This window comes from Equus caballus, chromosome 1 (assembly GCF_041296265.1).
Source record: "Equus caballus isolate H_3958 breed thoroughbred chromosome 1, TB-T2T, whole genome shotgun sequence".
Classification (NCBI taxonomy): Eukaryota; Metazoa; Chordata; class Mammalia; order Perissodactyla; family Equidae; genus Equus; species Equus caballus.
In genome coordinates this window covers 167,757,172-167,778,204 of record NC_091684.1, presented here as the reverse complement: position 1 = coordinate 167,778,204, position 21,033 = coordinate 167,757,172, and the positions used below count along the sequence as shown (strand labels likewise).

At 51.3% G+C, this 21,033-nt stretch overlaps 3 protein-coding genes across 8 annotated transcripts; 2 read left to right on the top strand and 1 right to left on the bottom strand.

Annotated features, from left to right (window-relative positions):
* The first annotated feature begins 300 nt into the window (after positions 1-300).
* Positions 301-8,137, top strand: LPCAT4 (lysophosphatidylcholine acyltransferase 4). Of its 2 annotated transcripts, none has more exons than XM_001503695.6 (14): positions 301-586; positions 1,901-2,043; positions 2,379-2,599; positions 2,983-3,095; positions 3,212-3,272; positions 3,559-3,617; positions 3,832-3,866; positions 4,423-4,477; positions 4,603-4,685; positions 4,945-5,070; positions 5,435-5,567; positions 6,637-6,735; positions 7,076-7,232; positions 7,517-8,137. In XM_001503695.6, exons 1-14 carry the CDS (start codon positions 473-475, stop codon positions 7,669-7,671), a joined length of 1,554 nt encoding a protein of 517 aa, XP_001503745.1. In that variant the 5' UTR covers positions 301-472; the 3' UTR covers positions 7,672-8,137. The 2 variants fall into 2 exon arrangements, with proteins under 2 accessions (XP_001503745.1, XP_070095631.1); XM_070239530.1 differs by lacking the exon at positions 301-586 and adding an exon at positions 1,343-1,570 and having other exon boundaries at positions 7,517-7,810.
* Positions 8,138-8,715: 578 nt separating this feature from the next.
* On the bottom strand, positions 8,716-19,803 carry NUTM1 (NUT midline carcinoma family member 1). Of its 5 annotated transcripts, none has more exons than XM_023620734.2 (8): positions 19,548-19,803; positions 18,343-18,434; positions 15,920-16,634; positions 13,776-13,904; positions 12,519-12,655; positions 11,717-12,003; positions 11,334-11,450; positions 8,716-10,978 (listed from the first exon to the last, which is right to left on the bottom strand). In XM_023620734.2, exons 2-8 carry the CDS (start codon positions 18,356-18,358, stop codon positions 8,948-8,950), a joined length of 3,432 nt encoding a protein of 1,143 aa, XP_023476502.2. In that variant the 5' UTR covers positions 18,359-18,434; positions 19,548-19,803; the 3' UTR covers positions 8,716-8,947. The 5 variants fall into 5 exon arrangements, with proteins under 5 accessions (XP_023476502.2, XP_070095596.1, XP_023476491.2 ...); XM_070239495.1 differs by having other exon boundaries at positions 15,920-16,020; positions 18,331-18,434; positions 19,548-19,675; XM_023620723.2 differs by having other exon boundaries at positions 18,331-18,434; positions 19,548-19,671.
* Positions 19,804-20,110: 307 nt separating this feature from the next.
* NOP10 (NOP10 ribonucleoprotein) lies at positions 20,111-20,954 on the top strand. The gene is made up of 2 exons (XM_003363530.5): positions 20,111-20,270; positions 20,568-20,954. The coding sequence occupies exons 1-2, from the start codon at positions 20,217-20,219 to the stop codon at positions 20,706-20,708; spliced, it is 195 nt and encodes a 64-aa protein (XP_003363578.1). The 5' UTR covers positions 20,111-20,216; the 3' UTR covers positions 20,709-20,954.
* Positions 20,955-21,033: the final 79 nt, after the last annotated feature.

Here is a 21,033-nt window from a genome sequence, read left to right as displayed (position 1 = left end):
TGCCCCACCCCGATCTGTACTCGCGGGGTGACCTCGACGCCCGGGCGGGGTCGGAGGGCGCCCTCGGCTCTGCGCCCACCCCGCGGCCCCAAACCCGCTCCAAGCGAGGCCTGCGGGGAGGCGGCGGCCGGGTCTTCAGAAAGGAACGGCCGAAGGGCCAGGCCTGGGGCAGCCCCAAGGCCGGCAACGCGCCCCAGCATCCGGCAGCCTCTGAACAATGGCCGGAGGGGTCGCGGGCGGCGCGGCGGTCGCGGTGGAGCCGGGGTGTTGGGGCGCTGGAAGCCCCGCCCCTCGGCCGGCTCCCTGACTGCGCGGCCCGGCCGCGCCGCCTGCTCCCCGCCCCTCCGCGCCCCGCACCAGGCGGGGCCGGGCCAGAGAGCCGCCGCCGCTGCCGCAGCCGCAGCCGCTGCTCTGCAGAGCGGGGCCCGGGGCTGGGGCCAGGGCGCCCTCCCTTCCACCTTCTCCCGCCGCTATGAGCCAGGGAAGTCCGGGGGACTGGGCCCCCCTCGACCCCACCCCCGGACCCTCAGCGCCCCCCAACCCCTTCGTGCATGAGTTACATCTCTCCCGCCTCCAGAGGGTTAAGGTAAGGTTGTGGGCGGGGGGCGTCTAGACGACTCGCGGGGATAGAAGCAGGAGGCCGTTTAGAGCCCTGGCAAAGATGAGGGTGAGGATCCGGAAAGGTGGTGGGTGAGAGGCTTACGGGGCGCGAGTCTAGGTGTGCGCACGTGGGGGCGGCGGGGAGCAGGCGAGGAGTCCTGGGGAGGACGCGGGCTTGGGCGATAGACAAGCTCCGACGTATGGAAGAACTGACTAGGTGAGGATGGAGGACCGCAGGGGACCCAGGGGTCGGGGAGATGGAGGACACTGGGGAATGCGGAATACATCCTGCGGAGACCGATGAGCTAGGATGGAGCTGGAGGCTACGGAAAGCCGGGGGTGGGGGCAGGGGCGTGCCGAGTGCTTTTCCGAGGCTGTGAATTAGAGGGAAGAGGTTTCTGGGCCCGGAGCCTGCGCCCGTTCCCTTCCTACACCCTTTCCATCCACTGCCCCCACCTCCCGCACTGCAGCACCTCCGGGGGAGGCGGGGGCGAGCGGGGGTAGGAGGCTGAGAAGAGGGTTGGCTACAGGAAGTGGAGGGCTGCACCAACCTAGGGAAACTGGGTGGGAGGTGGTGTAGGAAGGGAGTGCCCTAGGTTTCTGCTGCCATCACCTCCCCTGATGCGGGCTCCTGGGACTCCATTTGTTTACCTGCATTCTCCCCAGGGCAGCCCGTGGAGTCATCCTGGCTCCTGGCAACCCCTACCCTGCGGAGTAGGCCTAGCTTTTCTCTCTGCCATCCCCCAGTACTAGGGGAGTGCCGTTGGGCAGAACTAGAGACTGGTCTGAGGCCTGAAAAGTGGACCTCTCTGTGTGTTCCAACCCTCTGCCTCTCAGGCCCAAAGTGGAGAACTATGCACCTGGTTTCTGTTGGACAGAAGACCTATTTATGGAGTGGGACGTGGGGGAGGAGGAAGAAGCTCCTGTAGCCCACTCTACATCAAGCACTGTGGTGGACACTTTCACACGGGTTATCATTAAAGCCTCTTAACAGCCTTCCCAAGTGTTAGATGCACATATGACATTCAATTTTATAGGTGGGGTGGGGACCAACTGAAAGAGGAAAATGAAGCCCTTCATCCTATTAGTCTTTCATCCTCTTCCCATCATTGGTGTTTTCATCCCACCTTGGATTCCAATCCCCTGTCCTGTTCCCAAACCACGTGTCTCCTGATTTACAGGGGGTGATGGCTCTCTGCTCCTGGGTCTGTCTGTATGGGAGAAGGGCAGCCAAGGGAGAGGGGCAGCTGTGGAGGGAGTCTCCCATCCCTGAAGTGGCATTCTCTCCCACCCTCTGCAGTTCTGCCTCCTGGGAGCATTGCTGGCCCCCATCCGAGTGCTTCTGGCCTTTATCGTCCTCTTTCTCCTCTGGCCCTTTGCCTGGCTGCAAGTAGCTGGTCTCACTGAGGAGCAGCTTCAGGAACCAATTACAGGATGGAGGAAGTAAGTGGGGGATCAGCCCCTAGAGACCCTACTGCTCACTTCTCTTCCCTGCTATCCATTCTGCTCCCTCTGAGAAGAAGAGGAAGGAGGGTTCTGAAGCTCTCCTACCTAGCCTGGGTCAGTGAGATGAGTCACCAGGCTCAGACCTGGGGCCCAAGAAGGACCTCAACTCTAAGTGACATGTCCTAGTATGTCCCAAAATAGCCAGAGACTTCAGCCCCTTGACCAGAGTAACAGAGGGCAAAAGAAGGGCACTTGCTTTCCTGGGTGCCTAAAGCCTGAGGGTGAGTGAGGGTCAGAATCGCGGCCTCCACTGACTCAGCCTTGCTCTGCAGGACCGTGTGCCACAACGGGGTGCTGGGTCTCAGCCGCCTGCTCTTTTTCCTGCTGGGCTTCCTCCGGATTCGCGTTCGGGGCCAGCGGGCCTCATGCCTTCAAGCCCCTGTGCTTGTTGCTGCCCCCCACTCTACTTTCTTTGACCCCATTGTTCTGCTGCCCTGTGACCTGCCCAAGGTTGTGTCCCGAGCTGAAAACCTTTCCGTGCCTGTCATTGGAGGTGAGAGAGTGTAACAGGTGAAGGGGAGAGGCGACAGCTCTGGGCAAAAAAGACAGCAATGTGGAGACGTGCACACACTTGAGAAAAGAACTGGCCGCCAGGGGAGGGAGAAGTTAGAAGGGATGTTGACTGATGCTGGCAAATGAAATGCAGATTAACAGCATTTGTGAACCAACCTCTTAGGCTCTGAGGGCTGGGGCTTAGAGAAGGTGTTGGAGGCAGCTCTGGTCAGTCCCCTAGAAGGTCAGCACACGGTAAAAAGAGAGTCCCAGGGCAACAAGATAACTGCGAAGCATCTCCTACTGTGGAGGAAGGGGAGGCTGCAGGTGTTAATGCCCCCAGGTAGGAACCAAGTGACTCCTTATATCCTCTCTGGACCCCAGCCCTTCTTCGCTTCAACCAAGCCATCCTAGTGTCCCGTCATGACCCGGCTTCTCGGCGCAGGGTGGTAGAGGAGGTCCGAAGACGGGCTACGTCAGGAGGCAAGTGGCCCCAGGTGGGTAAGGGTCTTAAGATCTGCTTGCCTTTTCTGTGCTCCTGAAGAGGCTTCTCTTCTTCTCTCCTCGCCTTCAGCCTCCCCACTTCATTCTGGTCCCTTGGCTTTTTCCTCAGGTCCTGTTCTTTCCTGAGGGCACCTGTTCCAACAAGAAGGCTTTGCTTAAATTCAAGCCAGGTGAATAATTCAGTAGTGGGTGGTAGGACTATAAGGAAAAGGAGCCCCTGATTTGGAAAGGGACTTTAGAATAACCCAAGAACTGGAGGGGTCGGGGAGGAAGGGAGGCAGGGAACCTCCTAGCTGACCCTGAAAAGTCTCCAGGAGTCAGAGAGAAAATTATAAATGAAATGAAGCCAGGCCACATCTCATCTGAGAACCGTCCCAGACCCCCACACTTCATGCCATCTAGCTGCCTCCATGCATTAACCTCTGCCTGGGGGGTGGGGGTGGAAATGGGCTTTAGGAGCCTTCATCGCAGGGGTGCCTGTGCAGCCTGTCCTCATCCGCTACCCCAACAGTCTGGTGAGTCTGGAGGAGGTGGGGGCGGGGGTTGGGGGAACTGTTGAAGCCTGAATCCACCCTAAGTGGGAATCATTGAAAACTGTTAGTGCATGATGGGATGTGCATGTGGGGGTAGGGCTGGGGCGGGGTCAGGGCCTCTGCTCAAAGAGAATCCAGGCCACTTCCGGGGAAGAAAAGTAAAGTTTTTGTCCCCTTATCTCTGCTTCTCCCATAGGACACCACCAGCTGGGCATGGAGGGGCCCTGGAGTGTGAGTTCTGGTGTTCCTGGGGTGAGGGTGGGGAGCAGGGTCCGTCAGAGAATTCCTGGCCCGTCTTCCAATCTCCAGACAAGGTGAACGGCCCTTCTTCATTCTCAGACTGAGAGAACTCTAGAGAAGGGGATGCCCGTTGCCTCTGTTTCATTCTGATCTCCCGATATAGTCTGGAAGTGCTTTCAGCTATGCCACCTAATCACTCCTGCTGTGGTTATAGCTCCTTCTAACTTACTTTCTTAGGTTTCTAAGTGATTTTCTCCTTCAGTCATCCCTTCTTGAGACCACCACCAACAGGCTTGCCTCTTCCCTTCTCCCCGTTATTCAAGCTTCCTCTCGCTTGCAGCTCTCCCTCTGGCATCTCCCTGCAGTGTTTCTCTTGCCCTGCCACCTTTCTGACCCTTGTATCTCCCAACTTCCTAGTCACCCAGCTGACTGTATGGCTAGGCATCCATTTTTATATCAATGGACAGAACTTTCCCACTCCCCTCCTCTGGGTGGGAGGAGCCCATAATTAGGGATTGGTGAGCATCTGACATCTCTCTTCTCTTAGACTCAAAGTCCTTTGGCTCACAGCCTCTCAGCCCTGCAGCATCGTGGATGTGGAGGTATGACCCCCTTAGGTGGGATGGGAGAATGGGCATCCGCTGACCCCTGAAGCTTGGGGAAAGAGGATAGAGGTGGTCACCCCTAGCTTTGAGGTCCTGATAAGAGGTGTGTGTGTGTGTTTCAGTTCCTCCCTGTGTACCACCCCAGCCTGGAGGAGAGCAGGGACCCCACCCTCTATGCAAACAATGTCCAGAGGGTGATGGCACAGTGAGTGTCCCACAAAGTATTTCCTGGAGTAGATATACAGGGCAAAGAAACCATGGGAGGGGTGGAGGGCTGAGGTTTTGAGGCATAGATGGCGGAGTGGGCAGGTGGAACGGCTACAGGACAGCTGAGACTTGGGGCCAGGTGGGGGCAGTTAAAGGTGCCGGATCTGCTCTCCCTAGTCCACAGGCCAGAGTCATTAATGGACCCCCAGAAGATTCTTCTGCCTCATTTCCCCTCCATTCCATCCTTCATCCTGTAGGGCCCTGGGCATTCCAGCCACCGAGTGTGAGTTTGTAGGGAGCTTGCCTGTGATTGTGGTGGGCCGGCTGAAGGTAGCATTGGAGCCACAGCTCTGGGAACTGAGAAGGGTGCTTCGGAAGGCTGGGTAAGTGACCTTGAAGATGATGGTGTGGGCAGTGTCACATATACATAGAGAAAAAGAATAAGAAGAAAAGGAAGAAATGGGAATGAGGAAGGAAAGTCTTAAAAAAAAGTAGGAAGATAGAGGAACTTTTTAAAAGATAATGGAATCAAAGGAAGAAGGAAAAAAGAAAGGGAGAGATATGTAATAACCCCAGGAAAAAAAAGTAGAAATGGCTCTCAAGGGACTATGAGTCAGAGTATATCTTAGAAAAACACTAGATGTACCTGTGCTATGAGAACTCCTGGGGCTGGGGCCAAGGTCCTGCTGGGTGGTATGTCCAGAAAGAAACTGACTCAGCTTTCTGCCTTCTACAATTCCACTGTAGGCTGTCCCCTGGCTGTGTGGACGCTGGAGCAGAGCCAGGCCGGAGTCGAATGATCAGCCAGGAAGAGTTTGCCAGGCAGCTACAGCTCTCTGACCCACAGACGGTGGCCGGTGCCTTCAGCTACTTCCAGCAGGTAAAAAGGAGCTAAGATGCAGAGGACAGAGCCCAGAGCTTGCCCTCCGGGCTGTTGTGCTCAGGATTTAAGATCAGTATTTGAGTGGCCATGTCAGTTGCATTGGATGGCCAATTTGGAGTTTGTGCTGAGTGTTCTAACAGCTGTTCTTAGATGGCCATTTTCTGAGGTTCACTGAGGCTTCATTCTTACAGAGTACCCAGTGCATCGAGGATCAATGTTTTAATCCTTGTAGTGGAGGAACAGTGGAGAAATAATGGGTCAGTGAGGTCCATAAATTTCTGAAGCCACTTTAGAGGTTGGCAAAGATGGGGGATCATTATATGACCCTGTAGGGCACTGTGTGAAGGTTTCCGAGAAGAGTCATGAAGGTTGGGTGGGACGATGACATATGGAGGAGATGACACTGGACAGGCTCGGCAGTTAAGAGTTTGAGACACAGAAGTATTTACAGTACTTGGGAAGATTTTTTAAAAATATCCCACAGCTTCTCCGGGGGATTCCTGAACTTTCTCCAGAATCTTGGCAAACTTTATTTCCTGTTACTTAACACTGGGTTTTCCTGTTGAATTATAATAACCTCAGAAGACTCCTAATGTTTATGAACAGCCACCAGTGGTCCCAAGGAGCTCTTTTTGATCTAAGATGCAGACCATGGCTCTCATCATACTCTGAAGGGACAGAGTGATCAGTGTGATTTCTTAGATTAGGACAGACTGTCCTTGAAAGGAGCTTCCCTGCTTAGTCTGTAGCAGAACAGAACCAAAACCAGAATGCCCCTGGTCCCCCATAGAGTTGGCACAGCATGCATCCCCCTTGGGTTTTTTTGTAAGAAATTATGCCAGTGATCTTTTAGTCCATTGGACCAGTGTTCCCACATAGGCTAAGTAAGGGAAGAACCAGTTTTTCCAGCTTGGGGCTCACAATTTTGAGGGAAGCAGACATAGGGGTCACCGTTGTGGCTGCTGAGGAGGGGGAGGAGCCAAAATCCAGAGTAGAAGGGCTTCATTAGAAGAAGGGGCACATGGGTTAGTCCCCACATAATCCTGGTTTCTCTTTCACCCTCCAGGATGCTAATGGTTTGGTGGACTTCCGGGATGTGGCCCTTGCATTGGCAGCTCTGGATGGGAACAGGAGCCTGGAGGAACTGACTTGCCTGGCCTTTGAGGTATCGGAGTTGGGGGGACATGATGCCTGTGCTCACCTCTCCCCTCTGGAGGCCTGTGTGTGTGCTCTTCCCAATAGCTTCTAGATAGTGCTTGGTGTCCACCCTAGTGCCACAGTGTCTGAACTGCAGAGCCCCAGTGTCTCTACGTTGAAGCAGAGCTGGGACTAGGAAGAGAGCAGAAGCTATGAAGTTTACAATTCTGCAGAAAGGAACCAGGGGACAGGGAGGGCCTGTGCTCCACACTTTTGGAAGAGGAAGAGCCTGTGTGAGGCAGACCTGCGGGGCAGAGTGGGGCCATGGCATGAGGAGACGGCTTGACTCATGTTCCTTTCTCTCCAAGCTGTTCGCTGAGGAGCAAACAGAGGGACCCACCCGCCTGCTGTACAGAGACGGCTTCAGCACCATCCTACACCTCCTGCTGGGGTCACCTCGCCCTGCTGCTGTAACTTTGCATGCTGAGCTGTGCCAGGCAGGATCCTGCCAAGGCCTCTCCCTCTGTAAGTCACTGCCTTCTCAGCTCCACATGCAACACTCCGGGCACCATCAGCCCTGGGCTGGGAGGGAACAAGGCTGGTGGCCAGGGCCGGGGATCAGAACATCTGAGAGGCAGACAGGCTGGGAGGAACCAGCTGGGAAGGTAGAGACGACGTAAGCTTGGATTTGAGAAGTGAAGCAGAGATGAGAGGGATAGGACGTAGCAATTCTGAGAGAAGAGCAGGGGCGCCCTCTTCCTGTCCTTCTTGGATTATTTTACTCCCCATCTCACTCTTAATCTGTCCAGGTCAGTTCCAGGACTTCTCCCTCCGTGACCCGCTCCATGAGAAGCTCTTCAGCACCTACCTGCGCCCCTCCCAGATACCAAATGCCTCATCCCCAGGCAGCCCCACTGCTCGGGCCAACGGGACTGTGCAGGCACCCAAGCAGAAGGGCGACTGAGCCACCTCAGCCTCCCGAACTCGCATCCAGCCCGCAGACTCAGGGCGGCCAGGGGCCCACCCTGTGCCTCAAGCCCATCTCTGCTCCTGCTTGATTTTTTGTTATTGTTGTTATTTTAAGTTGATTTTCATTTTTCGTTTGTTTGGTTTTTTTTTTGGTAAGAAACTATTTTATATATAAATATAAATATATATCTATATCTATTTAAAAAAATGGAGCGCAGTCACATTGATAGTATCGTTAGCTGGGAAGAAAAGGGATTAATGGTTGCAGGCTTCCCACTGGAAGATCCCGATGGTTCCGAAGGTTGGTCCTCTTGGCCATAGCTGGATGAATCTTTACTTCCAGTGGGACAGGGCCCTTTTCCTGCAGAGAAATCATGCAAATTTCATATCCTCCCCTCCTGTTGTCATACCTTACAGACACACATTTTGACAGGCTTCCCCATGAACCTCTTTTTAGCCTATTCCCTCTCGTTCTGTCCTCATTAGAGGTTAAAAAATAGCTAACCGCCATTCCATTTTAATAATCCCGCTGAGATTGACTCCCTCTCCCCTGGTGGGATCAGAAAGCTTTGTCATAGGAACCAGGCCTTCCTGCAACTCAGACCAACCACACAGGCATTTTTGCTGTGGGATGAGTTGAGGACATTAAATCCCTTCTGTCAGTCTCTTCAAAAAAGAAGAAAAGTCACCACCCTCCGCCAGAGAAAGGTGCTGTGTCCTGGTACAATTATAGAAAATTAATTAGATTTAGAAAATTAAGGTATCTATCTCAGATCTGGTAGGTTAAAAAAAAGAAAAATCTTTCCATCTATAGACTTTTAAAGGGAGACTTGACAATGATAGGATGTCCAGGCTTTTGATGAGGGGAGGAATAAAGTGATCCCTGGGGACCTCTTATCAGGGAGTCTAGAGAAGGCTGGAGGCTGGAAAGGTGTCTGGATCCATAGAATCTGGGACCACCCCCACCTAATTTCTTCTTTACAGCTTCTTACCCCATCTACCAGCAAAGAGGTGAGTACAAAAGGGCACGTTGAGAGCGTTTTCCAACAAAAGAAATCTGTATTCATTTCTTTCCCCATACAACTCCTTCCAAAGGTACTTCCTCCTCACCTCCCACCAAGGGGACCTCCCTTCCCACACTTGCCACTTTTGCAGAACAACAAAACAACCTAAGACTGAGAACAAGTCTGTTGGTGTGCAGCCTGGGTGAAACATACTCGGGGGCCCCACCTTCAGGGACCGGCAGGTGGGATAAGATGGTCCCATGTTCCCTACTGGCTACGACGTCGTTTCTTCCTTCTGCCAGTGAGGAAACTGTCACGCCTTCTTTTACGAGGCTGTGAGGGTCGAACCACACCCAGAGTCAGGGGTTTCTCCCCAGAGCCCCCAAGTTCAGCTTCCACATAGGGCCTCTTTTCTGCAGAGGCTGGACCCCCAACAAGAGCTCGCTTTCCAGACTTGGCAACAGGAAATGGAGGTTGGCCAAGGCCTCTCGCCTCAGCAGAGAGGGAGTGGGATGCTCTCTGGACCCCCCTACCTTTGGAGGACAGGCCTGAGGCTGGACGAGGACTGAGGGGAAGCTCCCTTGGCGACAGGCTAAGTTTGGAGGCCAAGAGGTAGGCAAAGTTGGAGAGTTCCTCATCTTCCTCCTCCTCCTCCTCCTTTCCTTTGGCCCCATCTGCTGAACTGCGTGTTTCACTAACAGGGGAGGCTTCTCTCAGAGTTAAGGCATCCCTGGTTCCCCATCTAGGGGAAGTGCTTCCAAGGCCCTGGTAAGGAGATGTTGATTTGGGCGTCTCACGTGCATAAGACTCTTGATTCCCTGGCGAGGGGGCAAGGTCTTTAGGCTTGGATAAATCGGTATCTTCTCTGCCCTCTCCTTCGGGGTCATACGAATTAAAATTTGGTGGGCAGGTATCCTCATTGACCCCTAGCTGGAGGCCACAGGCATCTGTAACATCTAGTATGTTGATGTTTTCTGTGGTTTCCAACAGGGGAGAAATGGAATTGCCTCTGTTGCCTGCCTCTTGGCTGGCCTCGGGGAAGGAGGTGGTATCCTGGGGCCCCAGGGTAAGGATATTACCTTGACATGCAGGGAAGAGGCTTTCTTTGGAAGCCCCCAGTGTGGAGGCACCAATTCTGCTTCCCAGCAATGGAGGGCAACCTTCTGCCCACAGGTCACTGGGATCCTGTACAGCCTCAGGGCTCTGTTCCCTATTGTCTGTAGGCCTCAAGGCAGGGCTGTTGGCCCTCAGAGGTTCTGGCAAGCTGCAGTGGTCTCTCTTTTCTAGGGCAGCTGTGGCATTGGGGCCTCCACAGAGAATTACACTGCTCCCCACATCCCCAGGTGCTGTGGTTTCTCCAGGACCCAGAGAAATATTACTTCTGGAGCCCAGGGCCTGGCAGCCTCCCTGGTACTCAGTTCCACATTCCCCATCATGGAAGTTTTCTATGACCTCCTCAATTTGTAAGGGCAACTCCAAGCCTACGGCATCCATCTCACTGCTCAGCCAAAGTCCTGGACTGAGAGAGGCCCCATCCCCATCCATGTCCCTCTCCCTGTCCCCAGCTGCTCTAGGGGAAGGGCTCTGCTCATGACTCTGAGCCAGGGGAGGACCTCTGTCATTTTCCCACATGGTTCCTGAAGAGCCTTCCTGGGACACTGCCAACAGTTCCTTCCCTTGAGGAAGCGCTCCAAGACCCCCTGTCTGTTGTCCTTTCTGTAAGCCCACAACCTGCCTTTCTAACCCCTGTCCCTGCAGAGGAGCTGGCTTTACAAGGCCAGCATCCAAACTGGGAACCATCTCGAGCTGGGGGCTGTCCTGCCAGCAAAGGGGCAGAGCCTCGGAAGTCCTATCAGCCACCAGGGAGTGCGCAGGGGTCCCAGCACCTCCCAAGTGGTCATCCTGATATGGGGATATCTGGTTTGTAACCTTCCCAGACCCTCTTCTCTCTGTACCTAAGGGTCCTCGAGTTCCCTGTAGAGTTGCAAGTTCTAGCTGCAGGTCCCAGCTGCTGGGGGATGACAGAGTGTTCCCATCCCTACGCATCCCCCTTGGGCCATCTAGGGCCCGCTCCTGCCCACCATGCACTTCTCTTGCCCGCTTTCCTAGAGAAGCAGCCTTTCCAAGGCGAACAGTGCCCCCAGCCACCCGAGACCCAGATGAGGGCCGAAGCCGCCCACTCCCATCTTCATCTTCATCAGAAACAGAAAGACTTGAGTCCGATTGAGCTCCATGGCAACTTGGAGGTGCCTCCCCATCCTCCTCTTCTTCCAAGGCCAGGAGTCGCTTCTGGACCAGCTGGAAGGAGAATGGATAAATACTGATCTATACACGGTTGTAAGAAGGGCTGGCTGAGTGGGTAGTAAGGAGATGGTACTTAAGCAGAGCAGAGAATGCAAGCAAGTAGCATAAGTGACTGTATCAAAGACAGATACCGTAGCTCTTCTCTTCCCTTCTTGGGCCTTATTCTTGTGCTTTGAGCCCACACACTCCCCTGTTCCTGCATTACCACTGTCCCTTACCTACTTGCTCAGCACCTGAAGCCCAATCCTGAAGCTGTTTGCCTACAGAAGTCATACCATCCAAGACAGTGTAGGGTTAGAAAAAATCATGCAAGCTTCCTGTTCTGATATTCCCTACTTCCCAGGTTTACCTGGGCAAGACTGAGTCCTTCTTCTTGTTCCAATTCCTCAATTAAGGCCAAAGGATCCCTCTGTTGTTCTGGGGACAGCAGATCTTCCAGAAATTGAGGGTGAATGACAGCCTCCACCTGGGGAACAGAAGGAAAAGTGATGTGAGTCTTTGACAGGAGGTAACCTGTGAGCCAAGACGCTCTAGAGAAGAAGCCATGAGCCCCCCTACCCAACTCACCTCCACCACCTATACAAATTCACATGTGTGCGTGCATGCACGGACATCTCTCAGTACAGAAGAGAGCCTAGTTCCTAACTGCCCCAGGCGGAACCCTAGATCTTTGGTTCCCTGGAGTTCCCACCCCAGGATCTGCTAGAAACCAGACCTCCGAGCCCAGCCCACCTGGGAGACAAAGACCTCCTGAGAACACAGCTCATCGATGTAGCTCTGGAGACCCAGATCTGGATATATCCCTTCTTTCTCCGGCTGCTCTTCTTCCTCTGCCTGTTTTCCGTCTGACTCCTCAGTGACCAAGTAGCTCCCCACCAGCCCTTCCATTATGTCAGCATACTCTTTCACAGCTTCTGGTGGGATCTCCTTGGGTGCCTCAGGAACTGGAGGCCTCTGGGTTTTGCGCTGTCGCCGGCGGGGGGCCCGTGCCTTGGAAGCTGCCTTCTTGGGAATGTACACTAAGGGAAGAGATGGAGAGGAAAAATGAGAAGTGGCACAGAGACTACGACTTCTGCCTCCCAATCCCGTGCTTGTAAGGACAGCAATCTAGGTACACCGAAATCGTTCCAGGCTGGATCAAGCCAACCTGAAAGAGTACCAGCCATGGGAGAAGATTTAGGAGCCAGATGGTCTAAGAGAGAGAATCACTGAGGAATCTTGGAACCTCTGAAATTCCAAGAAGTCCCCTGATACAGCCCCCATTTCTTAGGCAGATGTGGTATTGTGTGCCTCATCTACAGTCTCGGTGAGGGAGTAGTTAGTCTACTTGGCCTAACATCAATACCTAGTGTAGAACCAAGGGAACCTGAGAACCCAGCCTCCTATGTACATATTGTTTGGAACATCAACTGCCACTCCCTGGAGGTAAAGTGGCAGAAGTGAGGGCCATGCCTTCCCTAACCTGTGACTGGTTTCTGTGTGCCTCCCCTTGAACCTTTGGCTCACGGCTCCTGTTGGAATTGGGTAGCCTTACCTGGCTGCTGGCAAACCTCAGGGGCCAGGGGCCCTGGAGGATCAAGTGTCGGAGGGGCTACAGGAGGCAGGCCCTGGGACCCATTCATCAGCTGCGTATTCTGAATCTGCATTTCCTCAGCCTCAAACTCCATGAACCTGCAGAGGGTGAGGAAGGCCCGGGCAGCGCTGAGGCCAGACCCTTCAGGAACCCAGACACCAGGAGGGAGCTGCTCACAGATGGCTGAATAAGAGTTCTGGGGAAACCTCACAAGGTCACTACAGAGTCCCTTCACCTGCAGTCATCACTTAGGAAGCTTGTTAAGAAAATGAACAATCTAGAGCTTATAAGCTTCTCTAGGACAGAGCCATGACTTTCACTTCTGTTTCACACCCAGCCTCACTCAGCATCACTGAGGGTATGCAGCAGCAATCAGTACAGGCTTGTTGAATTCCGTCAGGCCTATGCCACAGCCTGGCAGGATCCCACAAGGGGCTCCTCCTCAAGGCCTCATTTGCCCCTGCCTACAAATGTTAAAGAATGGCTGAAATCCTGTAGCCAGCCTAGGGTTGCAATTGAAGGCAATTCCTGCCAGGAGACAGTGCTGAGATCCAGGAGTCCTGAGGCTGGGCTTGGCCCTGGAAGAGTAAATCTAGGAGGTATGCATCCACAAGATTTCGGGGAGAAAGTGGAAGCTAAGCTTGGAGGAAAGAGTTCATTTTCCTCAGAGTTATCTTGTTAATGAAGGAGATTATCATGGAGAAATAGGGGATATAAGCCAGGACACCACTTTGGGCACCCAGGACTCTCACCTGACCAACCTCTTCAAGAACCTGCCCCTCCCTGAGATGACGGGTAAATGATTTCTGTGCCACTATTTCCAGAGGAGGAGTGGTCCCAAGGTCTGCATCAGTAGTCACTTGCTTCCTGGTCAATCAGATAGGAAGGAACCTGCCTAATAGGGCTTACCTCCTCATTCTTAGGTCCCTTCTGCATGGAATTTTTTACACCAATTGGGCTCCAATCCCACCCTAAGAGCTTCAATATCAAGGCCCCTATATAATTCAAGATCTGGAGAAGGGAGAGCTTCCAAGAGGAGACAGGACAGAAAAAAACCCAAGAGTCAAGGTGGTGGAAAAAGCAGCAAGGATCCAAGAGGTCCTATCCTACTCTACACCCCTCCTAATCACCCACACACCCAGACTCAAGCCGCTTTTACCTGCCCCCATCCATTAGCCACACAGCCCTCCCAGGAGAATGAGGGTCGGTCTGACTCACTTTTCTGCCATCTCATAAAAGATCATCCGGTCAAAGTTGCTGGTGCGCTCCCACTCCTGCACAGCTCTTGGCAGTCCCTCCTCCAGGGTCATAGTGGGCTTCAGCCGGGCCAGAGAACGAAGCACTGGGCTAAAACCCCCAGGGGGTCAGTCATGTTCCACAAGTGTGCCCCCTCATCCACCTCAATACACACCCCATGCCCTTCAATCCCTGTTATGTCCCAATTCTGATAAGACTTCCAGACCCCACACCTCCCATTCATCCATTTACCAGACTGGCCTGTCTTCCCACTGAAATTTACAAATCTCATACAAGTCAAACAGGTGATTCTTCTCCCCACCTTTTGAAGTAAACCATCCTTAATTCTCACAGTGCTCTCCTCAACAAAACATCAGAAAGAAATGTTATATAATATATAACATATGTTATATATATTATATATTATTATAATATGTTATATATGTGTTATGTATTATATATGTTATATAATATATAAAAATGTTATAATAACAGGTTATTAAATTAATGGGACTTATTGTACAGTAGGCTTAACTGTCCAAAGGCTCTTGCATTTTAATAAAAGGCACTCACTACCCGAAACATATCTCTGTTTAAAGATTGTGTGGTGTTTTTACTTGTTGGTTTTTAGGGGGTTTTTTTGCCTCCGGGATACCCCTCACAATCAAATATCAATTCTCTGAGCTCTCTGGTTCATTTTTGCCCTTCTGACCTCCCAGCAGTCCTCAGGCATTATTGTGTCTAGAATCACCTGATGAAGCTTGTTATAAATATGGATTACAGCACCCCAGGACCAAGCATTGTACCAGCTTCCCAAGTGACTGTTGCAGGGGCTCTGGACAGCAGTTTTGGAGCGACCCTTCCCAGAGCCCCTGAGCGAGGAAAGCAGGAAGAGGCCAGGAGCTGGAAATTCAACAGTGCTGGCTCAAGAGTTAGAAGGTCAGCCTGCCAGCCTTCAAGAGAGAACTCGGAGCTGTCTGGAGAAAACGGGGACCCTGTGAGGTGATCTACACTAAGGACTTTGGGGGAGCCTTTTGGTTTATTCACCCAGAGTCAGGGTGGAAAGGGAGATTCCTTAGGAGTTCAACCACTGGAGAAACAACATTTACATTTTTTTCAGTCCAGTAAAATGTGGTATGTGTTATGCAGTGGTTTACACAAAATGTTCAGAGTACAGTGCAGTTGACAGAGGCAGCGGGTCTGGATGGGAAAAAGAGAAAATTCCTCAGATAGCTAATGACTGCTTTATAAATACAACACAGCCCACGGGTCCTCGGCTCCTCGGCTAAGCATCCACTCACATAGACACTTTGGCCTTTTGTGAGTTCTTTTTCTCTTCTAGATTGCCTTTTTATAATAAAAATAATAGCAGCTACCATTTAATGAGGCATTCCCTGTTCCAGGCACTCTGCTAAGCACTGCACATATATTAACTCATTTCACCTTCTCAGCAATCCTCTAAGGTAGGTATAATCATCCCCTTTCTACATAAGAAAACTGAGAGCAAAGATATTTAAATGTCAGGGTCACAAATGTAGTGAGTGGTGGAGCCTAGGCTAGGCCCTTGACCACTATGAAAGCTCTACCACCTCACTATTTCAACTTGAATTCTGAATAAAACAGGAGGCGGTGCGGGGATAGCACATACAAGGTCATCTGCCTGGCCCTGCAGGGTCCAACACTCCTCATCCTAGCCAGTTTACACAGCTCAACTCCATGTCTCATGTCAGAAGGTAGGAAACCAGAATGGAGGGACTCTGGCACTTGATGTCAGAGACCTAAATTCTAATCCTTTCTCCTCACTCTATGACAGGAAACCTCCCTGAGCTTCAGTCTTCTCATCCAAAAGTGAGGATTACCGTAAAAATGTTTGTCTGAACTCACAAGGATTTGAGGACCCAGAGAAGACACTTCTAAGAATGTTATAATCTGGGAAGTGGGTAAAAAGGCTTATTATCATTATCATCATCATTATTATAGTTATTATGCTTTTTGTTCTCATAGCATCTCCATCGCTCTTAGGACCTGCCCTCAAGTATTCCTAAATAGCCTAATCTCTTTTGTCCATCCCAAACTCCTCCTTATTTAAAGCCCTAGGATAACTACTCTCAAATCTCCCCACTTACATAAGAAAGCAGGAAAAGGCTTCTGCATCGGGACTTTGGGATAAGTGTCTCCGGGCCAAGGCTTTGTAGCGCTGCCAGCGACGGAAGTTCTCATAAACACCCTTGGAAGTATAGGAGAGGTCACCCAGTGAGGACTTGGATCTGGCGGCTGCAGGACCTCCTTCCCTGGATGCCCCAGGTGGCCCTGGCCAAGCCTTTTCCTGGGCCACAATGGGGGCAAGTTGGGCAGCTGGTGGTGGAGCCTGAGCAGGAAGGCCTGGGAGGCCCTCTTGGCTCACTCCAACAGCCTTAGTGGGCAGAAGGGTCCTGATGTTAGTGGCTGTCACGAATTGAGGGGGAGGACCCTCGGAGACCCCGCAGGGAGTGTCTGAGGCAATCCAACTGAGGGCAGTCTGAGCAAGGATCAAGTTCTGAGTTTGTGAGGAATCAGCTGGCCCCTCTTCTGTCTTGACTTTGACAACGACTTTGCCAGGTCCAGCCCCACTGGATGGATGGCCAGGGCCTCCATCCCCTGTCACCAACAAGGGGCTGGGGAAAGCAGAGAGCACCAGAGGGTTGCCTGGAGAGAAAGCTGAAGGCATGGGGGGCTGTGGAGGCAGCTCCCAAGGTGGTTGGTCTGGTGGGCCAGGAGCAGGTGGGGGAAAGGGAAGTGCAGTGAAAGGAGATCGGGTGGCGCCAGGTTTCATGGTCACATCTGGTCCTGGCAACGGAGATGCTGGCAAGACAAAGAAAAAGAGAGAGTGGAGAAGGAAAAAAGGAGACCAGAAGTTAGGTCATCAGAGTTCAACTTTAGTCCCTGAAAAATCAGAGCTCTGATTCTCAACAGGTGAGGTAGGGGATATGGAGGTGGAACTCATGTAGTTTGCAAATGTCCCCCAAGTGATTTTGATGTCCCTTACTCCCAGTTGAGAATTATTGCACTAGAGAAGCTGCAATGATCCTTGAACCTACGAGCTCATAGGCCATAACACATCCCACCCAGCATACAGGTATATCTTTTATTCCCACCCATTCCCAACACATTCAAACCACCTGAACCCTATGCCTAACTGCTCTGTGGTCTCTGCCACCACTCACAGAAACGCTGTTCCCAGAAGAGGGTGTGTGGATTAGATGTTTGGTTCCCAGAAATTTCATTATATAACAGCCAGGAATGACTAGAGATAAGGGTCAGGAAATGAGCAAAGGGAGGGAAGTGTGGGGAGGGACGTTCCCAGAGCTTTAAGTAGCTGCTGGACGTGTTAAAATTTGGCAGTGGAGACTATCTGTGATCCCTCTGCTTGCAGTTCCTAATATCAGAAATGTTGGGTCCACTATGAACAAGGCACTGATAATGAAGTCCAAAACACAGTACCTGCTGAGGAGGAGCTACTGGGACTCTGGTCCAAAGAGACCAACGATAAATACATAAAACATGTACTTAATTAATCAGGACATGTGTCTCCTAGGACTGTTAACAGTAACAAGAGAAGATCATTTGCCTAATTTCATGCTATTCTCTTCCCCCTCTTATAAAGCATATCCCACTGGCAAAGTAACAACACTCAGCTTCCGCTTCCAGACTATGAAGGAGACATGGAACATAAGCAAACTCATCATCTCACCCATACAGCAGAGGGCCAGGAACATTCTAAGTACAGAACTCAACGAAATGGGTCTGAAGGCCTGAGCTCCACAAAAGGTACAAAAGCTGAGAGCACGTCAGGGAAGCCCCAACTCTCATCCCAGGTGAAGTGACCCACCTCCCCTGCCCCTGGGGAATCAAGGAAAACTGCTCCCTGAACTGAGAGAGAAGCCATCTCTGGGGCTGGAAGGAGCCATGAGGCTCTGAGCAGAAGCACTTATAGGACATACCAGTCTAGCTTTTGGGAGGCCATTTCTGTACAGACTTGGCAACAGATAACCCAACTGAACAGTTTTCCAGGTAAGGCCTCCCTCCCCCCGCCCCCGCCACCCCCAGTAAGATCCAGAATGGCCCCAGCTCAGTTCTCTAAGAGCAAAATCCTAGAGCAGCCTCCAGTTGCCTAAAGAAGACACAGGAACTCGAGGCTTCCCCTTGAACCCTCTCTGGGCCCCACCCATGCTCCTGCCCCTGCCACACAAACACATGTTAAAGGGGTCCCTCTTTCAGAGAAGCAAGTTGCTAACTGCCATCCCTTTTCAATACTAAGCACTTTCCTCTGAGGTGCTTTGATCTGCCTCCCAGGAGGCCCTCTTCCTTCCCCAGCCCCCAGTCTTAATGACACAATCCCTTCCCCAGCCTCCTGCAGTGTGAGGCCTTTGGTGGGGTCTCTACTGATCTCACATCCCTCTAGGTCGGCACAAAGAGCTTGTCCCCAGGTAAAGTGTCAAATTTGAATCCCCAAGGATGCTAGCAGGTGGCAGGGACCCTCCCACCGCCTCCCACTCACCTGCAGACTTACTTCCATCTGAAGCCATCCTCTGAGGTTTGGGCACTAACCAAGGCTATCTGGAAGCCTCCAGAATGAGACAGGTCCAGGACCCAGAGAGTAACCTGGCTCCAGTAGATACACAGGGATCCAAGGAAGGGAGGGTAAAAATCAGATTACAACAGAACTAGAATCTAGGACTTAAGGCATTCTGCAGTGGGGGAGGGGAGAGGGGAATACACGGTCAGGGGTAGGGAGATATTCCACAAATGACTCTAGTAAGTAAGCAGTAACCAGGGATTTGCTCCAAACCAGAGTATGGCGACACAGTTGTTGTGTACCTCTTTAGGGCAATTTGTAAATTCCTTCTTAGATTCCCAGCATTATAGTTTTACATCTCAGTTCCCTATACAATGCTTCACCAATATATCTAGTTTTGTACCCTTCAATCCCACCCAGTTCTGTACCTGATTTCCTATTAATAGTACATTGTGGCAGACCCTTGACTTACTTCAATGTTGGCAATATTTTCTGAACCAAATTCAGAGCACATAGTCTGGTGTACTTAAGGATCAAGGGAACAGACTGAAATTAGGATTGTCTCAGAAAATCCAGTGTGTTCCACTGCTGTATTCATATCATTTCCTTGGAAGGCTGTCCTGCAGTTCCCAAAGAGGCTACTTCCATCAGCTCTGCACTCCACAGAAGGCTCAGCCTTACCTTTGTCTGAAAAGCCCCACTCTATCAACTGCCATTCCACCTAATATTTCAAGACCAAAAAGTCCCTCTTTTTGTTTGTTAAATTACTTTGTTGTTTTAAAATTTTTCCAAATAATTTTAATTTTTTAAATGAGTAATATATCAGCATGATTCAAAAGTCAAACTATGCAAAATGGAATATACAACAAGTCTCCCTCCCACTCCTTTCCTCTGGAACTGAGTTCTTTATCCCAGAGGAAACCAATATTATGTGAATCCCTGCAGAGATATTTTATGCAACTACAAGTAAATATAAACTATATTCTTAAAGGAAAAAAAAAGCCTTTCAGTTTTTCTGGTTATAAAATTAATATATGTTCCAATGTTTTTCCATTATAGATAATACTGCAACGATCATCTTTGTAATACCTGGGTTCCAATTTGCGTTTTTTAAAATAGAGTCCTATAAGGACAGTCCTTTAAAATTTCGAAATACCCCCTCGGAGGTGCATCATATTATGCTATTATTAGCTACTCACCACCATAAGAAAGAGCGCTGACTTTGTGGTAAAGAGAACTGAGTTTGAATCTTGGTTCAACTTCAAAATATACTTCACCAGTTTCATAAAATCACTTCACGCTCTCCTCGCTGTACAGAATATTGAATACCCATCATGCACTCTTTACCGCCAATACTTTGAAATAGGGCGGGGGGATCGGATGTAAAAGAGGGGAGGGAAGAAAACCTTCTTCTTTCTTCCCTAAGGTAAAGGGGCTCTGAATCCTGGAGCTATTGTTTCTCCACGTTCTAGAAACATACTGCGCCTGAAATGGGTGTGCATCTAGAAATAAAGACAGGATTCTGTTCATCAATGTTCAACCCACATCCATCCTTACCCCCCTCTAATGCCTAGCAGTCTAGCAGTGTCTGGCACACAGGGGGCATACTCCACGAGTCTTAGAACGCCTGCAAGGTTGCAACTGGGCGCCAACGCCCGCAAAAGTTGCAACTGGGTTGCAACTGGGCCAAGTCCTGCACTAGGGCGCCCACTTTCGGCCAGCTGGAGAAAGGCCTAAATGGACTACATTTCCCGGCATGCCTTGAGAAAGAGACTTCCGGCTACACAGGAAGGAAATTGGCAAACACGCGCTGCCGTCTGCTAGACCCAGCTGCGGACGGAGTTGGAATCTCTGTGTTTAGTCTGATCATGTTTCTCCAGTATTATCTCAACGAGCAGGGAGACCGGGTTTATACACTCAAGGTGAGTGGAGGAAACAGGTTGTAAATAGACATGGCGAGAAATGTAGCTCGGAGGAGCGGGTGAGACCAGGCACCGAGTTGCCTCGCTGGGTGAGAGGAACCAGAAGGCCCAGGAGGCAGGCGTGGTAGAAGCAGGAGTGTGTGATTTCTTGAGCTGACTGTCGCGTCTCCTGTCCTCCTGTTTCCTTTTTTTTGCGCAGCCCGCTCCCTATCCCAGCCTCCATCTCCCTTATGACTCCAGTGATTGAGTTTTCCCATCACTCCGGTACTAAGATTATGTTCTCTCTTTCTCGAGCAGAAGCTTGACCCTATGGGACAGCAGACCTGCTCGGCCCATCCTGCTCGGTTCTCCCCAGACGACAAATACTCTCGACACCGAATCACCATCAAGAAACGCTTCAAGGTGCTCATGACCCAGCAACCGCGCCCTGTCCTCTGAGAGTCCCTTAAATTTCATGTCTCTTCTGCCACCTGCCACGCCTCAAGAGACTTTCCGAAACGAAGCTCTTCAATCTGTGAGCCTTGAAGCCTTCTTACCGCCCCTGCTCTTTGGAATCCGTCTCATCATTGCCTTTGATCATGTTTGTGTGAGGCAATCATGGTAGCATCCCCCTTAGAGGGGACAAGTTTGAATCTTCTTTTCGTATTTTCAGTCACTGCCAGGTTATTAAAATAATTTGAAAGAGCTCTTGTTTTGTAGGTCATGGGAAGAAAGAAGTGGTTTAAAAATAAAAGCAAAAACGCGGGAGATGAGAGGGAGGAGT

Excerpts from the sequence above, each read along its gene's own strand:
- NUTM1 (XM_023620723.2), bottom strand. The coding sequence starts at position 18,358 with ATGGCTTCAGATGGAAGTAAGTCTGCAG. Across the intron at positions 13,905-15,919 it reads GCCTTTTCCTGCTTTCTTAT|CCCAGTGCTTCGTTCTCTGG; the intron begins GTAAGTGGGGAG and ends TGGGGGTTTTAG. Across the intron at positions 12,656-13,775 it reads TTTTATGAGATGGCAGAAAA|GTTCATGGAGTTTGAGGCTG; the intron begins GTGAGTCAGACC and ends CACCCTCTGCAG.
- NOP10 (XM_003363530.5), top strand. The coding sequence starts at position 20,217 with ATGTTTCTCCAGTATTATCTCAACGAGCAGGGAGACCGGGTTTATACA. Across the intron at positions 20,271-20,567 it reads ACCGGGTTTATACACTCAAG|AAGCTTGACCCTATGGGACA; the intron begins GTGAGTGGAGGA and ends TTTCTCGAGCAG.
- LPCAT4 (XM_001503695.6), top strand. The coding sequence starts at position 473 with ATGAGCCAGGGAAGTCCGGGGGACTGGGCCCCCCTCGACCCCACCCCC. Across the intron at positions 5,071-5,434 it reads AGGGTGCTTCGGAAGGCTGG|GCTGTCCCCTGGCTGTGTGG; the intron begins GTAAGTGACCTT and ends ATTCCACTGTAG. Across the intron at positions 5,568-6,636 it reads CCTTCAGCTACTTCCAGCAG|GATGCTAATGGTTTGGTGGA; the intron begins GTAAAAAGGAGC and ends TTCACCCTCCAG.